The sequence below is a fragment of the Medicago truncatula genome, chromosome 3 (assembly GCF_003473485.1).
Source record: "Medicago truncatula cultivar Jemalong A17 chromosome 3, MtrunA17r5.0-ANR, whole genome shotgun sequence".
In the NCBI taxonomy this organism is placed as follows: Eukaryota; Viridiplantae; Streptophyta; class Magnoliopsida; order Fabales; family Fabaceae; genus Medicago; species Medicago truncatula.
In genome coordinates, this window is record NC_053044.1 from 56146141 (window position 1) to 56165590 (window position 19450).

Genomic DNA, 19450 nt, shown 5'->3' on the forward strand with positions numbered 1-19450 from the left:
AAGCATTTATAGATGAATTTGAGTCTTTGAAGGATCGCCAAGTTCGACTTTCGTAAATAGCTACTATCAATTTTAATTTCTTCCATTGTCGATTTTTACGTGTAATCATTTGTTCTGTTGTTGCTTTTTTTTTTTTTTTTTTGTAAAATCCGTTGCTTTTGCATTTTTGGTATAATCCCTTCTTATTGCTTTAAGTGTATTTTATGAAGTACATTTTATATAAGTACTATTTATTGTGAATTGTTTTTGTTTATGGTTAAATTCATTGTTAATGTTTTTAAAAAAAATTATATGTAGCCACCTCATAAAAATATTGCTAGCTTCGCCGCTGAGTGTGATGCTATATTTTTTGTATTTAGTATTTCGAAAATTGCATATTAAGTGATATTTGTGTCAAAAGGAGAGGATGGCGATTTTTTTTATTAATTTACAAAATAGTTGAATTAAAATGTAATTTATGGTATTAATTAAGTTTTGAGAAGAGTTGCTTCGCTTAAGATGTTTCTATTAAATTCCATATGATCAAAATTGAGTCAAATGCATCATTTTCCTTACTCTCTTCACAATTTCTTGTTTTTTGACCTATGAAACGAAGAATTTACAAAATGTAGTTAAATACAACTAAAAGTAAATAAAAATACTAATATATTAAATGAAATAAAACTATATAAATAGATAAATTTTAGCCTATCAAAGTCTTGCATCAAGTTGACACTATGTAAATATGAATTAGATTGAAACTTATCTATATAATAACTTCATTAATTAGGGTAACAAAGAATAAATGTGAATTAGCTTTGTTAGAAAATCAATCACATACGGTCGGCCATTGATAAAGCATGGCACATACACATATGGTTTATTGCTTCTATCTTGCTGGTCGTTTCAAACACAATTAGCTATAGTTAGTTTTGTACTTTTTGTGCTTGAGATTCATGCACCTGATTAAGTAAATGTCGTTAAACATGTGCAATGATGAGAAATTAGAGATATTGATTGAATCCAACCGAAATGATGATGATGATACCCTTTGAGAGTGACAATCAAAATCTTCATGCTTGGCCCGCCTTGAAACAACTTAAAGTTTCACGTCTTAGAAATCATATGTGTGGGTCTCTGTTAGTGTTTCCATTTCCATCTAAATGATACTTGTTCTTTTTATCTAAGATTTAGTGCATCTCAAAACTTTCGGTCAATTGATTTACAAGGGCAAGTTATTAGGAACTTCAACAAATAATATATAATTCTCCAATTCGTAAGTAATAGTTTCTTAATACCTTTGCTCTATATGGTTACTTCGCAATGGCATTGTTTGTATTCATCGGTGTATATTATTATCTAATTGTAATACTCCTTTAGCTAAATTTCATTTGAGGATTGGCTATCAGGCAAATATCCTTGATTTTAATCGATTCTCGGAGAAGGGAGCATGATAATACATATTTGATTAGAAGGTGATTAAAGTTTGATTCAAAGTATTAAATTTTAGATTATTTTTTTTTGGTACAAGAGAGGGCAAAGCCTAAAAGAAAATAAAATTATTATAGTTTTGGATAGCAATATGCCCATATTAGATTGTATGAACTCTTAATCTTTTCGATTTAATGGTTTAGAGTATCCCCCTTATATATGCTCTACCCTAATAAATTTTGTCTATCAAAACCAAAATAATATCCTTTTGTAAATCAAACCATTTAATTAACATTTAGGCATAATGGGATTTCAGGCTCTAAGCCCAAATTTAATTGACATCTATCGTTGCAATCATTCCCATAAAAAACCTCATTCTACATGTTATCCCAGTAAGAAAGCACTTTGAATTAACCAAAAGCAAACCCATTCATAAACACACAAGCTTCCTGACATAAAGTAGTAGTAATGTATATCTGGCCGTGGTAGCATTTTCTTCATTTTTCTTTGATTTCCTTTTTTTTTTTTTTTTTTTTTTTATATATCTTTTCGAGATAATGCTGAGCCAGTTTCAAGTTAGAGTTTTCTTGATCAAACATTTTCCGTTGATGAAGGGAGAAGAGGTTGAGAAAGTGATGTTTTGGCATGATGGCTTGAGGACCTGATTATGTTACTATGCTCCGGAGTGGAAGTGATTGCTGCCAGCTCCCTTGCAAATTTCTTTTCTTCATTTTTACCCCACAAGACTAGGTATAACCCCACAATGATTAACACTGCTCCAATGATCCTGTAACATCACAAATGTGGCATCCATTCATAAAGTTATTTACAAGGTTTCCATTTCTTTTTATTTTCTAATAAAGATGGGTATAAAGAAAGAAAAAAAAGTGATTCTTTTAACTTTTTTTGATCCTATGGAACATGGAATCATTAAAAAAAAGAGTAGTGATATTTAAACATCTATTTGAAACAATTTTTGTGACAATCTCTTTTTTCTCTATTTTCATTGGTCAAAAATAATGCAGAGTGAAAAAGTAAGAGAGAGAATAAGAGTATAATGTGAGTATGTGAGAGAAAGTTGTCAAAAAATTATCATAAAGTGATTGTACAAATATCATTTCTCTTAAAAAAAATTGTTCATTCTAGTTTCACATGTGAAAAGTTGAATTGTAGAAAAAATAAAAATAAAATTAAAATGATTTCTAATTTTAATGATTCTAACACATAAAGACGGGAGCTCCTAATATGGACCTTAATTTTATGGGTACCATTGGTGGACCTCATTAGTTTACCTACTATATTCAGTCAACTCTTTTTTGGTGTTTTTTACTTCTTTTATTGGGTTTAATGGTGAAACGTTAATGACATCTCCTTTTCCATTTCTCCAGCATAGCATCTATGGTTGCATCCACTTCCCCAATACTTTTCAAGTTTTTTTCCTGGCAGATCCCTGTACTCTCTTCTTTCACATTTTTATTATACATAACATGCTTATCGTTTTTTGACAATAAAGTTTCTTTTTGTTTTTGTTGCTTTTTATTTTGTGATTAGTTCAAACATTGTTTAGATAAAGAGAAAACCAGAGTAAAATAATTGTTTGTCAATTGAATGCCTTCAAGCAAAAATTGGAAAAAAGGAGAAAATATTTGATTTAGGGTGGTTGTAGTTTGTGTAGTTGTGATTGAAATTTTGAAGCTTGGGGGTGAATGGAAGGAGTTAAAACACAAGTGTGGTGTGATGGTGGTTGTATTTGATGTTGAAAATTACCAACAGAATGTAAGTGCTTTCATAGAAACAAATAAAAATCAAAATATACACAGTGAGAAAGAAATGAAAGTCTCACATGTTAATTACATAAAAGGAGAGACAACAGATGATGAGTCAATCTATCTCATATATGGAACTTCTTTATGTAATTAATAACAGATGATGAGTTAATTAACATGATGGAAGCATAAGGAGAGAGAGAGACCCACGAGAATGGAAGAAACAGGTGGTGTTTCCGAAGGTAAGAATAATTCCACAAATGGATATCCATCCGGCTTTGAGATTAAGACCAGAGAGACTAAAGATTGAGAACAATTCCACTCAAAATCCAATGGTTTACAAAAAATTAAATAAAAAAATAGTGGAGAGGCGGGCAATAGCAGGTTAACTAATGAGGTCCATAAATGATCCTTTAAAATTAAGATCCATATTAGGGGCTCTTCATAAAGACATAATTAAAAATTAATTTATATCTTTTTTAATTATCTCTAATTTTCTGTTATGCGTTTATTTTTCTTTCTTCCAATAGTGCTTGTAATAATAGCTAGCCTTTCTTAGTTGGTTGAGTCAGCTCTCACCTAAGTTCTAAAGGTCCCAACCCAATAGTACCTTAGCTCTAGTTTATTAGTTGTTTTAATGAAATTCATTTGTCGTTTTCAAAATGGCGATCATTCATCCGTTGGATTATTAATTAGTTTTATTTATAATAAAATAAAATGTGTGGACCATCGTCAAAGTTATCAAGAATACATACATTATCGTGTTATTAAGAGTTGAAGAAAAGTAGATAACGATATATATATATATATATATATATGTATGTATGTGATGAAATTAAAGGTGACTGGTGAACAACTGATTAAAAATAAAGCAAAAAGAGGGAAAATGAATGAAAAAGGTAAGGTAGCTAGCTAGGACTAACCCTCCCAAATAGAACTCTTCTCCTAAAGCAAGGGAAGCCATAATAGCAACAACAAGAGTTTGAACAGGTTGATACACCGCAACGAAAACTGGACCTCCTCTATCAATGCACCATATCTGTACAGCGAATGCAATTCCTGATGCCACTACTCCCTGCAATATCATTGTATATTAAAAAAGATTAATGTATATTAGTAGTACATAGGAGTATATATTAAACTTTAATATCTCTCTTTCATTCATTATTATCAACACACGCGCACACACTAGACATATATGACCTACCATTTTATCTTTAGAACATTATTGTTAACAACTTTCATAATACATATCATATCTCAAAAGCATGCACATACAACTTTAGAGAAATTCTTTATTGTATAGCTTTTATTATGCTAGCTAGATATTGCATTTTTTCCTTCTGATAAAAAAAAAAAAGACTACAAAGTGCATGGCCAGCTTTGTTAAGATGGAAATTTTGATGTATCACTCTAAGATAAAATCAATATAACTATAATATATAATATTTCTTATACTCTTTACTTTAACTGTAAACTTTTCTCAAACATCTTTCTGTAAAGTTTTCCAAACATCAAAAAGCATAAGGTGAGTGAAATTAATTTTGAGCTAAATGGGTGTTTGGAACTACGTCTGAACGACGCTACAAGTTGTGATAAACATACGGTGATCAAGGACTTGATGCGGAAACAAACACTGCAAAATAATATATTTCCGGACACATGTTTGATTTTGTAAAAAGAGAAACACCGCAAATCATTACTATAAAAATTACGTGACATATGCCATATTAAATTGTTTATACTAACCGCGTACAAAATAGTAAAAACTTCTCCACCAGATTGGAAAATCCAAGCCTGAGCATCTCTTTCAAGGATCAAAGCAATAATGAGAAATTGGATAAGTCCAAAGAAACATGTATAGGAAGTGACAGAGAGGCGAGCCGGATACTTCTTAAGGACAGGTGCTTGCAACACCAGCCAACCAGACCATGACAAACAATGTCCTATAAGGTACAAACATCCAAGGGTCCAGTTTTTTCCTTTTGCATCTCCCAATCCCAGTGATGATGATGAAATTGAGATTGACTCACTGCCACCATTAATAATAATGCTGTTTAGAGGTGGAACTGGACTGTATATTGTTGGACCTTTGTATAGTGTAATTACTGATGCTCCTGCAACACAAAACAATGTTCCTGCCACCTTTCCTATTCCATCCTTTCTGTTCAACCGCACCTTTTCTATTCTGAAATTTTAACGACTAATTATTAACAAACTGAATTAAAATTAAATTAAGGGCTAGCTAGCTAGCTAGCTAGCTTATTTACCTGAGTATGACTGCCATGACAAATGTAATGGCTGGTACAGAATTCTGTATAGCTGATGCAAAGGTTGGAGATGTGTTGTCCAAGCCAAGCAAATAGAAACCCTGGTTGGCTGTAATCCTGTGTAATGCAAAATTTATCTTAACTATATTACCGTATTAATTATGTACTTAATTAATAGCTTCATTACTAGGGTTCTCAATTCTTTCTTTTAATATACTAATACTAATACTAATATTTCTGGTTTCAAATTGCGGTTTGCAACTTAATATAAACGATTTTGAGGACTTAGCAATGACATCGCAACCACAATATAAATTTTGATTATATCTGCCACATTTTCTAACAATATAATAGTTTCACGGTATAACCACAAACACAATTTAAAACCATGATTTCCATCGATTTTTCTTCTTATTTTACTTTAAATTAACTAACTAATGATTTGTAGGTTATGAGTGGGAAAAGAAAATTTGCATACCCGACAAGGGCAAGACCAAAGAACTGCAAGAGAAAGTTGAAAGTAATAGCTGGCCTCTCCTTCCTGAACAAGAATAAAAATAAAAAATGGAAACTATTCAAATTTGCAATTAACATATTGTAAACTTATGTTATGTGCACCACTAAACTTTTATGTTAATTAGTGAAGATAACACTAGGACTAACTTTTCCAAGAAGTAGGCAAAAGGAAGGAGGAGAAGAAAAGCAATAATATTGCGGTAAACTGGGAAAACAAGTTTGCTAACACCCATGTTAAGGGCAGCTCTTGAGACGACATGGAAACCAGCATATCCAAACTGCAGGGCCAACATGGCCGCATGCAGCTGAAACCGTTCTGGTATGGAGCACCACATTCTCCCCGAAGATCCACCTGAATCAGCCATTACTGTACTATGGAGCTAGTCTTGTTATTCTAAGATAAGATTATTAAGAAGGGAGAGGAAGTGATGTGAAGAGGTGGTGGAAGAGTAAGGGTATAAATATAGTGAAGAGGGGAAAGTATGACCCCACAATGACCATAAAAAGACGTTTTGTCAACTGTTGGTAGCATTCAAATGTTTCTGCTTTGTCTTCCACATTCTTCTTTGATATTCATTCCACACCCTCCTTTGCTGACAAGACAACCTCCACCGCACTTAAAAACCTTTGATATATAAATTTAAATTAATTAATATCATAGAGCGAGTCATAAAGAAAGTAATTCAAAGAGATCATAACAGGGTTTGACACGCCATTAATGATGATATTAGAACAAGAGGGCCAAGCCGCCATTGATAGATAGCGCACACGAGTGGAGTGCTGGATATATACCCCATGCCATGCGTTATCATACATATCAATAATCAACCCTTAACTCTACCTGGCCCACTCTTTTCTTTATACATAAAAAAGTGTAGATAAGTTGGGTTCTTGAACTAGTTGGAGTTGAGGGAACTTCAAAATTCAAAAAAAGGTTTTTCGTACGGCCTCGCATAAGCGGCGCATCAACTAAAAAAGACTATACGATCTGACTAAAACTATTATGTTACCCCTCTCGCAATAAGAGGATGCACGAAACTTCAAGTCAAGTGCGCTAGCGGGCTTTACGAAGGCTTTCTCTTAAAGGGGTTTCAACGACATATCTTTGCTTGGGTCGAGTGTCAACCTTAGGTCATATGTTTTCTTGCTTCATTAGCACAATCACTAAGTGAAGGAAATAAATTTTCATAAATAATTAAGGTTGAGTTGAATTCTTATAAGTGTATTAGTCTAGGTTGGGATATACTTGTTTATTTAAAATATGATCATGAAGGATTTCTAACAATAGTATAGCTTTGTGCTAGCTTCTTTTAGTGGTACTTACATTATAAAAATACACACAGCCGTACCAATATATATATACATACTGCGTGCAGAAATTTATAATCAAATTTGGCAGTGGGCACTTGATTTATAATCAAATTAATGGATTAAAGGAAATTAATGAAGTGTACCACTTCTAAAGTAGGCATAATATGCGGACTGGTTGCAAGATGAACCTATGCTTCTTGCTTTTTAACAGACATCATGTCCCTCTCACCCTATTTTAACATTAATTTATATAAAACTGAAAAGAAATTGAGAACTTGACGATATCTAGCTTAATTAGCTTCATTTGATAATTTTGAAACATAAAATTGAAGTCATGGTATATGCTAGGTTTTATTTGTAACAAGAGAGTAATAATTGAATTATGTGAGAAAGAAGCTGGTTGAAGCAGATTAAGTTTGTGGGTCAGACCCGGCCTGCATGAACCGGTCGGATACCACCCAGACCAAGCCAGTTGGAGTCTTAATTGCGTTTCCACGAATAAATAAATAAGTACACAAAGCTGACAGCTAAAATTAAGATTTTGTGTGCACGAGAGAATCTTCACTCACACACACCTCCTCCTCTTGTTATCATTCGTTTCACTCCTCCTCCTATTGTATTCCTCTTTCTTCACATTCTGGAAACTACATATCACACTCTCATGGTGTGTCTGTTTGGTTTTAATTTTAAGGGAGTCAAAGTTGTTTTAGTGGAAATGATTTTGATATGTTTGAATATTTTTAAATAGTGTTGATTTTGGTTTTAGAATTGATTATAGTTTTTTTTTTTTTTTTTTTACAAAGAATCGATTATAGTTTCAAACTAAAATTTGATAGCTTTTGTACTCTCCCGTTGATTTTAACCTTTAAATCTAGTGTCCAATCAACTTTTTACACAAAACTATATTCAAGACATGTTCTCGTATTAACAAAACTTTGAATATTTATATGATTAAAAACTTAATTAACCCTAAAAATAAAAAGGAGAAATTTCTTTGGAAGATTACAACCAATTATATAAATTGAAGTATAAGAAGTACTCAAGAAAGACAATAATAAAATGAAATAATCCCTCCCACATAAAAACACGAACGAAAATTAAAACACCATCTAAACTCTTATTACAAATACTCAACCACAACCGAACAAGAGGAAAACTAGCAACATAACCCCTCAATCAATCAACCCGAAGACAAATCCGTCACAAGTCTCTAATGGTGCCACCACAAAATGAGTTCATGATTCCGCTCATAGAAGGAACAAGTGTGACCATAATGTTTTTCGAAAAACCACTTCTAAGAGGTGAATTTTTAACCATATCCACCAACTAATGAATATATGTCTCCTTCTCCAAATAGATGTGAGCACAAACCGCTCTTTCCCCAAAAAGATGTGAGCGTTCGGAATCTCTACAAGGACCACACAACAGTTTGCCAGATTAATAAGAAACCAAACCTCTCCTTTTTCCCCCCCACCTGGCCTAAAAAAGGACATCTAAGAAAAATGTGTGACTTGATTAATGTCAGTTTAATATGAGATACATATTTATTTTTAATTGTTTTTATGAAACTCGTATAAGTTAAATCATTATTTCAATTGTAAAAAAGATGAAGACCATTAACATTAACTACCAAACAACGACATAAGTGATTGTTGGATTTTTAATTTTTTTTTTTTTGAAGAAGCTAAAATGAAATATATTACCACAATAAAGGTCTTCCTAGCACAAGGTGTGCAAAGGAATAAAAACCTTTAACAAATGAAACAAAGTACGAAATTTACAAAGAAACAAAAGCAAACACCACAAAACAGCTTAACTCCAACCACCAGTTAACCTATTCCTAATAAAGTGGATTTTTAAATATTAATTTATGGTAGACTACTTATGAATATAAATATAGTTCATATTAAATTACACTCGTATATTAAAAAATAAATCATTTCACATTAAATTCATTTTTAACAATATTCAATTTTACAAATTACAATATTCATATATTAGAAGCTTGGGCTTTGAACATTATATTACTAGCATTTTCAAATCAGATCATGAGATCACTGATTCATCCGTAACCAAAATAAAATATCCAAATGTAGTGCACTGGATATTTAATGATGGATTGCTCACCTCATGCCTCCTTGTAAATATGAAAGAAGAAATTCTTTGCACAATCCTCGGAGGAGATACAACCTACTTTATTTTGAATTCACTCCTTGCACAACAATTGCCTAACATCGATGGTGGTATCAAAACCTCCCGTAAGATCCATTGACCTATATGTTATAAGGTTTTTTTGAAGGAATGTTATAAGGTTTTTGTTGTCGGGTTATTGACCATTTACATCCATGCATTAAATCTGGTAGTATTGTGTGTGAATGTGTGTGTTAAATAGCCTCACATTTGTTAAAAAATTATATGAACAACTTTTTATAAGTGGAGATAATCCTTCAAACGAGCAAATTTTATATGGATGAGTTAAGTCCAATTTTAAAAAATAAAATAAATAGTACGGACTACTACTATTGTTATTGAGTTTAGACATTCAAATCATGTTTTTCCTAGAACTTCAATGATTTATCAACTGTGTTATCAAAATGTGTAGATAATTCAAAATTAAATTAACATTAAGAGTACAATTGAAATAATGGTTTTAATTTATTTTTTTATAAAAAATAATATACGTGAATTAAAAATTATATTTTGACAAATTAAAGCATATAAGAATGAGATGAGCCCAAGGTATGCATGTAAGTGCCCTAAATAAAACATTTTTTTTTTTAAAAAACAAAAATGGTATATATTAACAAAGACGGTAAAACTTTCTAAGTACAAACATATAACCAGAAACAGGGCAATCACAAAAACCATGCAACATCAAAACAAAAAACTAGAAAAAAGCCAACAAACAAAACCTACTAATTAAGAACCAACTCCATATAGCCTGGCCATGTCCAAAAAGCAAAATGACAATCACTACCTTCTAATTTTTTTTTTTTTTTGAAAGAATCACTACCTTCTATTGAAATCTTCATTACACACATTCCATGACAAATAAATCACATGACTAGACAAACCACTACTAATGCTATCATGCATGGATCAATTCAGGAGGAATGTTTTTTTCAAAAGAAGGGGGAAAAACTTCTAATGATCCTTTACCTTTTTATTTTATTTTAATAAATTAATTTTTTTTATTCGGTTTCGATCCTGTAACTTTTAAAACATTTATTTATTGGTTAAAAAATGTTGATGTATCTGTTTTATGACTGGCTTAACAACAATACTTCATATTTTACGTGGATTAACAAAACAAAAACAAAAAAGTAGGTTTTAAAAAAAAAACCAACTTGATAACTAGCCGATGCCGGGATTATCAACTTGTTTCAGAAAAATAGATTATTTTATGTTTCTTCTTCTTCTTCTTCTCTCCTCCTCCTCCTCCATATATTCAATTTAATCTTAAATGCAGGTGGTAAGACAATACATTAAAATATACAGGAGCCGGGATGAGTTTTGAATTTCTCACTTACTCGCAACTCTCGGATAAAATGGTCGTTTATTATGAAATAGAGGAGTATTATTTGAACAAATAATTTTATGACAACTTATTTGACAACCATTGATAATTAAAAAATGCATTGTGAAACAATACAAAATTATGTATTTTTGTTTTTAGTTCTTCTTGCTTTCTTTTTACGATCAAACACACCTAAAACATTTGGAAGAATTTTATTTTTTTTTTAAAAATTAACCATTTTTGCTTAGTCCCTATTTGGTTATGCCGTGTGAATGGACAAACGCGCGTCCTACCCCTCAAACGCGATTCCGAAGTGTTTGGTTCTCCACCAACACTTCACCGCCGTCGCACGTTTTCCCCTTCAGAATCGATTTTTAAAGAAGCTGCTCTCTCTAGCTTCTTGAAATCGATTCTTTCCACCGCAGAAGTACATATCATCCAATTGTCTCTTTTACCCCTGAATCTCATCAGTTTCTTTCATATACCTTTTTAAATTTGACAAATCATTTCACCTACCTGAGAAACCCGCTACTCCATCTTATTGCTGGTGTGCGTGATTTTTTTTTTTTTTTTTTTTGTGAAGGTACTATTTTTGTGTTGCAGAATTTTCAAGGACAGAGGTTGAAGAAGACACTGTTATTGGAAAGAAACGGTGTTTTTGGTGACGCGTTGTTTTCTTGTTCCACTAAGGCCTATCTGAAAACCTTCCTTAAAGCCCAATAATTTTTTAATTTTATAAAATAATAATATGAATCTTAGTAGTTAATTACGGATGATTTTTCTGATAATCTTTTTATCGTATAAAGTTTTTTTAATAATCCTTACACAATTGTATTAAATTTAATGATGAAACATAAAATTAAATAACTAGCCAAAGACCTTTTAAAAAAAAAACTAAAGTTGTAAATTAAATTTGTAAAATTTCAAATACACCCATTTTGATCATTTACACAACCAAAAGCAATTTTGACACAAAATATCTAAACAACATATTTCATACAAATCACTTTTATTGTAAAAGTATCCAAACACAAATCACTTTTCATTAACCTCACTTTTAATCAAAATCACTTCTATAAAATCAATTCAACCAAAATCAATTTCTTTCACTGCATAACCAAACACACGCTTAGTCTTTAGGGGAAACAGTCCCCGCCCTTTGTTGATCATGTCAAAGTGTGAGCATCTAATTTGCCCACTTCAATTTTCACGTCAGAATGTAAATCATTTACCCGACAAATAACATCGATCATACGTTAATTTCAAATCAATACAAGAAATTAACATCTTTTCAACATAGATTTTATCATACCGGAGTACAGTTCCATCACCACCTAATCCCATTTTATTTTCCGTTTGTAATGTCTTAATTCAGGGTCCCGCTGTTTTTTTTTTTCATTCAAAGAAATAGATTACTTACGTTTTTATGCCTTTACTATTAATAAATTATAATTTCGAGTTAATTAGGTATTACTTAATTATATCTGCAAGAATAGGAACAAATGAAATCATGGAATCGTGATATTCTGAAACTGGAAATTTCGATTGATTCGAACAAGTATGTCGAATTGAACATGAAACTGAATTAAAAGTGCATCCGAATCAAGAAATTGAAGAATGAAAGAGAGGTATCAAAATCAAAACGGAAATAGAAATAAGACGGAAATAGAAATAAGAATGATCGATTCAATCAAAAAATGAAATCGATTAAGAAGGAAAAGGAACTGGAAACAATGAGATTATTAGAGAAAACAGAGTATGAAATTAGAAAAGGAAAATTGGAACGAGAGAAAGAAAATGAAAGGGAGAAAATTAAAATTTTCTCGAGAAAATGAAAGAGGAAAATAGCAGTGGAGGAAGAAAAACGAAATTGAACCAAGAAAAGATTAAAACGGTTATACTGAATCGCAATCGGTGGAAAAGGAAGAGAAAATGAAGTGAGAAAGAAAAATGGAACGAGAAAAAAATGAATTTTAAAAAAATTTATTTTCTCAAGAAAATGCAGCGGAAAATATCCTTCAAGGTGGATACCAGATTTGCTCTGATACCATGTTAGGAAACATGATATCTAAGGATGAAGGAGAGAAAAGCTATGAAACTTGTATTGATATTAATGAGTGATATTACAAAATGAGTGAGTTAACCCACTAATGGGGTGGTTACAACTATATATACTACTCTAGGACTAATACTACTTGAAGCTAAACTATATCTCTAATAATATTCATACCAACTTTATAATGAAAGTGGTGCAGCATGCAATGAATTTAATTACTATTATAGTACAGCATGTAATAATAATGTTTTATGAAACACATAATAATTAATGACCGTAAGTTGCACGAATATGTTGATTTATTTGAAAGTTTGTAACCAAGCAATTAGTCAGAAGTGGTTAATGAACTCCACAAAAAATTGTCCTAGTAAACATGAATTTGATCCTAGATGAAACAATTACTGGTGAGACGGATAAACCAAATTGTTGACTAGATTATGGAATACAAACTCTCTACATATTTATGGGTTCTCATCAAGGTAGTCAAAATCACGATCCAACTCGTAGAATCGTACGATTTTGCGATCTTGTCATCCCTTGGCGTGCTGGATCGTAATCTGATGGACGTGGTAAGAATCGCCGCAGAAGATCGTGAAATCGTACGATTCTTCGGCCGCTTCTGTTCATGTTGTGCAGAGATGTTGTTCACGGGTTGGATCCACAACCCGTTTTCTTAAAACAACGCTGTGATTACTGAATCCCTAAAATACAACACGTGAAAGGCACATGCACTGACGTTTCCTTTTTCTTTTTCATTTTTTTTGTCGTTTTGCTTCTTTTGTTTTTGTCACACGCTGAGGTTTTTTTTTTTTATGTTTGGTTTTTGTTTTTCTTGTTACAGGCTTTTATTCTAGGAAAATTATTCATAGACACAATTTTTGGTACACCTCCAATATACACCCTCTTTGTGCACTACTCACTAGGACTATTTTGGTCATTTCCTCTCATCAACCAACTCTCTTTCATCCTCAACTCTCTTCTCTCTCGGAGAACACATGTCCTTCACAATCACCTCACCACCACCATGCCCTCCAGCCACCACCACCCTCAAAACCCTTCATTTCTCTCTTTCTCTCCCTATGGCCTGATCTGATATCTCTTTCTCTCTTCTCCCTCGGTTCTCTAAGTGTTGTCGGTTTTGGTTTTCAATCCACCATGGTTACATTTAGTCTCTATTGATGAAATTGAGAAGAAAGTAACACATGCAAAGCTTCAATCATGAATAAATTTGAGAACTAGTAATGGTTGGGGAGGAGAAGAAAACTTCTCTCGACAGAGAAGAAGAAGAGATAATTTTTCCCCTTTTTCTTTCCTTTTTTTTTTTTCTTCGTTGAGGTCAATTTTTGTCTTATCCACACAACTATGTCCAACTTACAAACTATCACTCATTTTTCTAGTTATTACAAAACTGTCGTTGTTGATGATGATGGTGGTGGTCGGAGGTGGAGGAGGGAGATGAGAGGATCACACACAGAGAGATGAGAGAAGAGAGAAATTAAAAGGAACATAAATTGTGAAAATACAGTGAAGATATATGGTGGTGGGCGGCGGCGGCGGCCGATGAAGGTGAATGAAGGAAAAGTGTGGACAGTGAATGGGAGAGATAAGTGAATTGGGTGTGACAACAGATGTGAGAGAGAGAGAGAGAGAGAGAGAGAGAGAGAGAGAGAGAGAGAGTTGAGTTTCTATTATTTTAAATTAAATTAAAGGGTGTAGAAAGAGGTATTGTCACGTAAGGTGGTATACCTATCAGTGCTCTTTATTGTACTTCTTTTACAACTTGCTTTATTTTTTGTTTTCAATAATTAATAGCTAATAATTTTTTCAAAAAGTTAATAATTAATAAAATAATTTAAAAACAATAAAATAATTTAAAAAATCCATACACATAAACACAATAAAATTCCCATAAAAAATTAATAATTAAAGAAAATATTTGTTTATATTATTTTTAATTAATAAGGTACCCTAAAAGAAAATAATTTATTTGTTTTCCATCAAGTAATTAAGGTGTTTTTTTTTTTTAACAAATCAAGTAATTAAAGTGTTCTGAAATGTTTTTTTATGCATACACATGAATTTATTGGCATATATATATATGTCGATTTTTAAATTTGGTAGGATCTTACGATTCATGTTACGATCCTCCAATTTACGATCTTGCTTAAGATCTCGATTTTGGCTACCTTGATTCTCATATTCTTTATATGGGATAATCTTTTATTTGTGAGAGAATGTTGCCAATAACCTCCCTCTTAACAAAAAAAAAAAAAAAGTTTGCATGGCACAGGGCTAATAAGCAGTTATAATTAAAATATTGAAAAAGAAGGAATCGGAGATAGAATAAAATCAATACCCGTTGAAATAATATCCCAGAACCTAATTATATTCTTTTCACGGTTGCATTCATTATGGTTCCCCCACTTTAATTTCAGCATGTGCACTTCAGTTTTTCGGTCAATATTGGTCTTTCATGTTGAGTCATTCTCAATATGGGGATTATATATCTCTTAACAATATGCAAATAATGCTTGAACTAAAAAATTGTAAGACAAGCTTTTGGACCCCTGCATGCAAAAGTTGAGCCTCTTGGATTAATACTCTTGAGTGAATGGTATACCTCAATAGTTAGCAATATAGCATATAGCTTACATGCCTTTACAATAGGGTATACATATGTAAATCATTAATCATAGAATGAGACCTGCTATCTCTCATTTTCAGACTTGATTGGTCATCTCTGTGTGGGTCAGTCAACGCTTGAATGAAAACATTACTTTACCAAAGGAATGGTTTGTACTTTGTATCCCATCAACAATGGTATACATACTACATAAAAAGAAAAACCGAAAATGATAAATTATACTATTAATGTTGCTTAATTTTTGGAGGTAGATGCATAAAGAGACGAAAATGAAACATTTAACTCATATATTGCAATAATGGTTTATAATATTAATGCATGGTAAGTCAATTCAATTATATATATATATATATATATATATATATATATATATATATTAAACATTTAACTCATTTATAATCAAAACAAAAAACTAACCACTTATATTTAAACTCAAGAATTTTTCACTTAAGTGTGAGTCTTCTCCATTCTATAGTTGCACCGCCACTGCCAACCAAAAAAACACGAATTGAATCATGATTACACCAAAGAAGTTTGATACAAATAGTCAATTCATACTAAGTCCAATCAAGGGTGCACCAGGAACCTTAAAAAAACACATATATATGTCACTCTTCTTATATATATTCAATATTAAACTCACCAGTGGAGTATCATACTATCCTTAGATACCATCTTATGATTCCACTATTTCATATTGATGAGGTAAGGCGTTCTTGGATACTTTTGGGGAGTATGTCGTTCATTGTAAGGAGCTTCCCGACTTTAAGTACAGACATGACTTTGTTAGGGATGTAATTTTTGATATATTCAGACGGGCGGGAATATCAGTGAAGAAGGAGGCGTATGTGAACTTCCTGACTGACCCACTAGATAGAAGATCAACACTCAGACTTGCAGATGTTGTGGTATACGGATGGGTAGGTGGAAAACATGCTTGTGTAGACTTGACTGAGGTTTCACCACTTGTGGGATTAGATGTAGGACCTTTTATTGTAGGACAGGCAGCCCTAAAAAGCTGAGTCAAACAAATTGACCAAACATGAGAAAGCGTGTTCTGACAATCAACATGCTTTTATACCATTTGCTTTTGACACTTTTGGTTTCCTAGCACCAGAGGTTGTTGACCTTCTACATAGAGTTCAAAAGGTCATGCATAGCAATGTCATGTCTCCTAGATCCATTTATCTTGTATTCACGAAGATTTGTTTTGCCATCCAAAAAGGTCTAGCGACGCAACTTATTGCCCGCTCGCCTTCTATTCAAGTGTAAATAATGGTTTATATATATCAAAATATTTACAATTAACAAAAAAAAAATGATACATGAAACCCAATCTCTCTGCCACCGTCATCGTTCTTCCGCCGCACCGCTCCATCATCACCCATGGCTGCACACGTAAGGATTCTGGGTGGAGTTGTAGTGTTTTCCTCTCTTATTATCCTAGAGCATTGGTTTCTTGTCGCCTCTCTATTCTCTGCAAACTCCTCGACACTATGACTTTATGAATAAATCAGTATTGGATTGGATTGGATGGATGAATTTGAAAGAATATTAACTTGCATTACATATAAAAAAGAACTTGGATATTTTCTACCAAAAACAAAATATAGGATATTCCCGGCAGCCAAGAGAATCTTGCATTTATACAGCTTTGAGATATCATAGTCATCCGATAATATATAGGATGGCTCATAAAAATTGTCCTCTTATAACTATAAAAATTGAATAGTCCAAATTTCACAACCTGATTATATATATGACTGCACATGATACATTATAAAAGATAAAAGGTTATTCCAAATATATAAGGCCTACGCAAGTACGTGTAACAGATAAGTTTGAATAGTCGTCTCCACACTCTTAGAGCCTGTTTGAAATAGTTTTTGTTTCCAGTTTTTGAAATATACAAATTCTCTTATCGCAATAGTTATCATTTTACATATTTTAGTTTTAATCCTCAAAACTAAAAAATTCAAAGCAGTTTCCAAAACTGTAAATTTTTAAAATAGTTTAGCAAAAAAGTTGTTAATTTTCAAGTTTTTGAAAACTTAAAAAGAGTTTTTGAAAAGTGTTTCAAATAGACTCTAACTCTTTGTCCTCAATAGTTGTCAAAACCGTTAACCAATTAATCTCGCATTAGTTATAGTGACTAGCAATATATATCTTCAAGAACAACTAATGTAACCTAGGTGCTACGTGGTCGCATGACACATGTAATATAATTTGAAACTTGCTACAATTAGATGCTATAAATTTTTCTATTCATAATTCTTCTTTTTTTAGGAAATTTTTTTTATTCATAACTTTTGTTATTAATGAATTGAAAATTGAAAATTTGACTTTCTTATAAAGTACTTTTCTTTTCGGTCACTATTATAAGGAAAAAATAATAATTTTTTTACGTTTATTAAATAAACTCTTATTTTGAAATTTTATAAAATGTTCCGGAGACACTTGTTAATAAAACCTTAAAATTATAATATATATATATATATATATATGAATATCTATTGTTTACATCCAACCCCCAACTCAACTTTAAATTGTTGATTTGTGTAATTCAATTGGGTCCCTAACGATGTCGTATAATCCCAATCAAAACCGTTTTTATGCATATGCGTCCCTCTCTTAGTCTTAGCATGCCTCTTTTGGAATCCACGTTCATGGGAGTGCAAAAGTCATAAGATATTTTCCATTTCCTTTCATGTGCCTCTGGTGGTGGTGGAAGGGTCCCAAAATGGGACATACAACCCACCAACACCCATCATGCAATGCAAGGTCTACTTGAAGTTGATATTTTTGCTTAACATGCATTGAGAAGATGGTAATGGAATCTTAATTTGATGGGCAAAGGATACCTCAAAAATCTTCTAAAGCTGCAAAGAAGATTCTTAGTTGAATTGCAAGTTTGCAACTATTGAAGACGTATAGTGGTCAGTGGTGTGACCTCACAAAGACTATTACCAACTCTTTATTCTTTGCTTAGTGTTCCCATTCAAAACTTCACTTGATGTGTCCTCTACTTTAATTTTAATTTAGTGGGATATGCATTCGACACCAGATGCAACCGCAAGGTTTCAATCCGGATCAACTAATAATAATAAATTGGCCTCTAGCTAGTTTCGGATACTAATTAAAGTCATGAAAGTTTTTCCATGAGTTTGGCCAAGTTTATATGGACATTGTGGCTCTGTCTAGGGTGAGAGACCTTAATAGGTCTCCTATCGGTACATGACCTTTTAAAATTATTAGATTCATCAAGCCCATATTAGATTATACTATAAGCAAAATGCACTTGATTATTTTTGTCTCCCACTAGTTGAGTTATATGAGACAGCCACAACATCGGTCCTTCCATTCCAATCCCTCTCAGATCACTGTTCATTCACCCCTTCCAATCTCATTCTTCACCTCTGTTTTTTTCCTCCACAATATCAATAATATTCACTGCACATTTATCAGTCATGTAAAATCCAATATTGGCCTTCACTGTTCTAGTTCAATCTAACATTTTATTAAACTAATTGTCCATGTGTCTGAAAAATTAGTCCCAAGATATGGCATGAACTTAAAGAAGGATTCACACTTTCATAAATAAATTAAAAAATACAAGAACAAATCTTTGATATCCAATAAAGAACAAAACAATAAAAAGATTCACACTTTTGTATACACTCAAGAGAAAATATTACATCTGCAATCAAGAACAATGCTCTCTTTCAACAATTAAAGAGAGCATTTTTCTTCATCGCACATTGTTTGGTGCAGATTTTTCAACATCCCCTCCATTCAAGCATGTTTCTTGCCACTAGACAATCAATGATCCAAGCTCCTTTGTTGGTGGTTGCTGCAGATCTGAATTGTCAAGAGAGAAAAAGAAAAAATGCAAGAGATGATAGGAGAGAGACAATGATGATGAAATAAAAGAAATTATTGAGTGTTGATAGGATATAGTAA

The 19450-nt window shown here is 32.2% G+C and overlaps 1 protein-coding gene across 1 annotated transcript; it reads right to left on the reverse strand.

Annotated features, from left to right (window-relative positions):
• Window positions 1-1668: 1668 nt before the first annotated feature.
• On the reverse strand, window positions 1669-6648 carry LOC25490244 (protein WALLS ARE THIN 1). Its single transcript, XM_013606730.3, has 6 exons — window positions 6110-6648; window positions 5925-5987; window positions 5447-5563; window positions 4926-5364; window positions 4100-4251; window positions 1669-2197 (listed from the first exon to the last, which is right to left on the reverse strand). The coding sequence occupies exons 1-6, from the start codon at window positions 6325-6327 to the stop codon at window positions 2002-2004; spliced, it is 1185 nt and encodes a 394-aa protein (XP_013462184.1). The 5' UTR covers window positions 6328-6648; the 3' UTR covers window positions 1669-2001.
• Between the last annotated feature and the right edge of the window lie 12802 nt (window positions 6649-19450).

What these genes read in the sequence shown, in the direction of transcription:
- LOC25490244 (XM_013606730.3), bottom strand. Translation starts at nt 6,327, where the DNA reads ATGGCTGATTCAGGTGGATCTTCGGGGAGAATGTGGTGCTCCATACCA. An exon ending in TTTGCCTACTTCTTGGAAAA is followed by an intron (nt 5,988 to 6,109) that starts GTTAGTCCTAGT and finishes ATTCTTGTTCAG; the next exon opens with GAAGGAGAGGCCAGCTATTA. An exon ending in TTTGGTCTTGCCCTTGTCGG is followed by an intron (nt 5,564 to 5,924) that starts GTATGCAAATTT and finishes TGCATTACACAG; the next exon opens with GATTACAGCCAACCAGGGTT.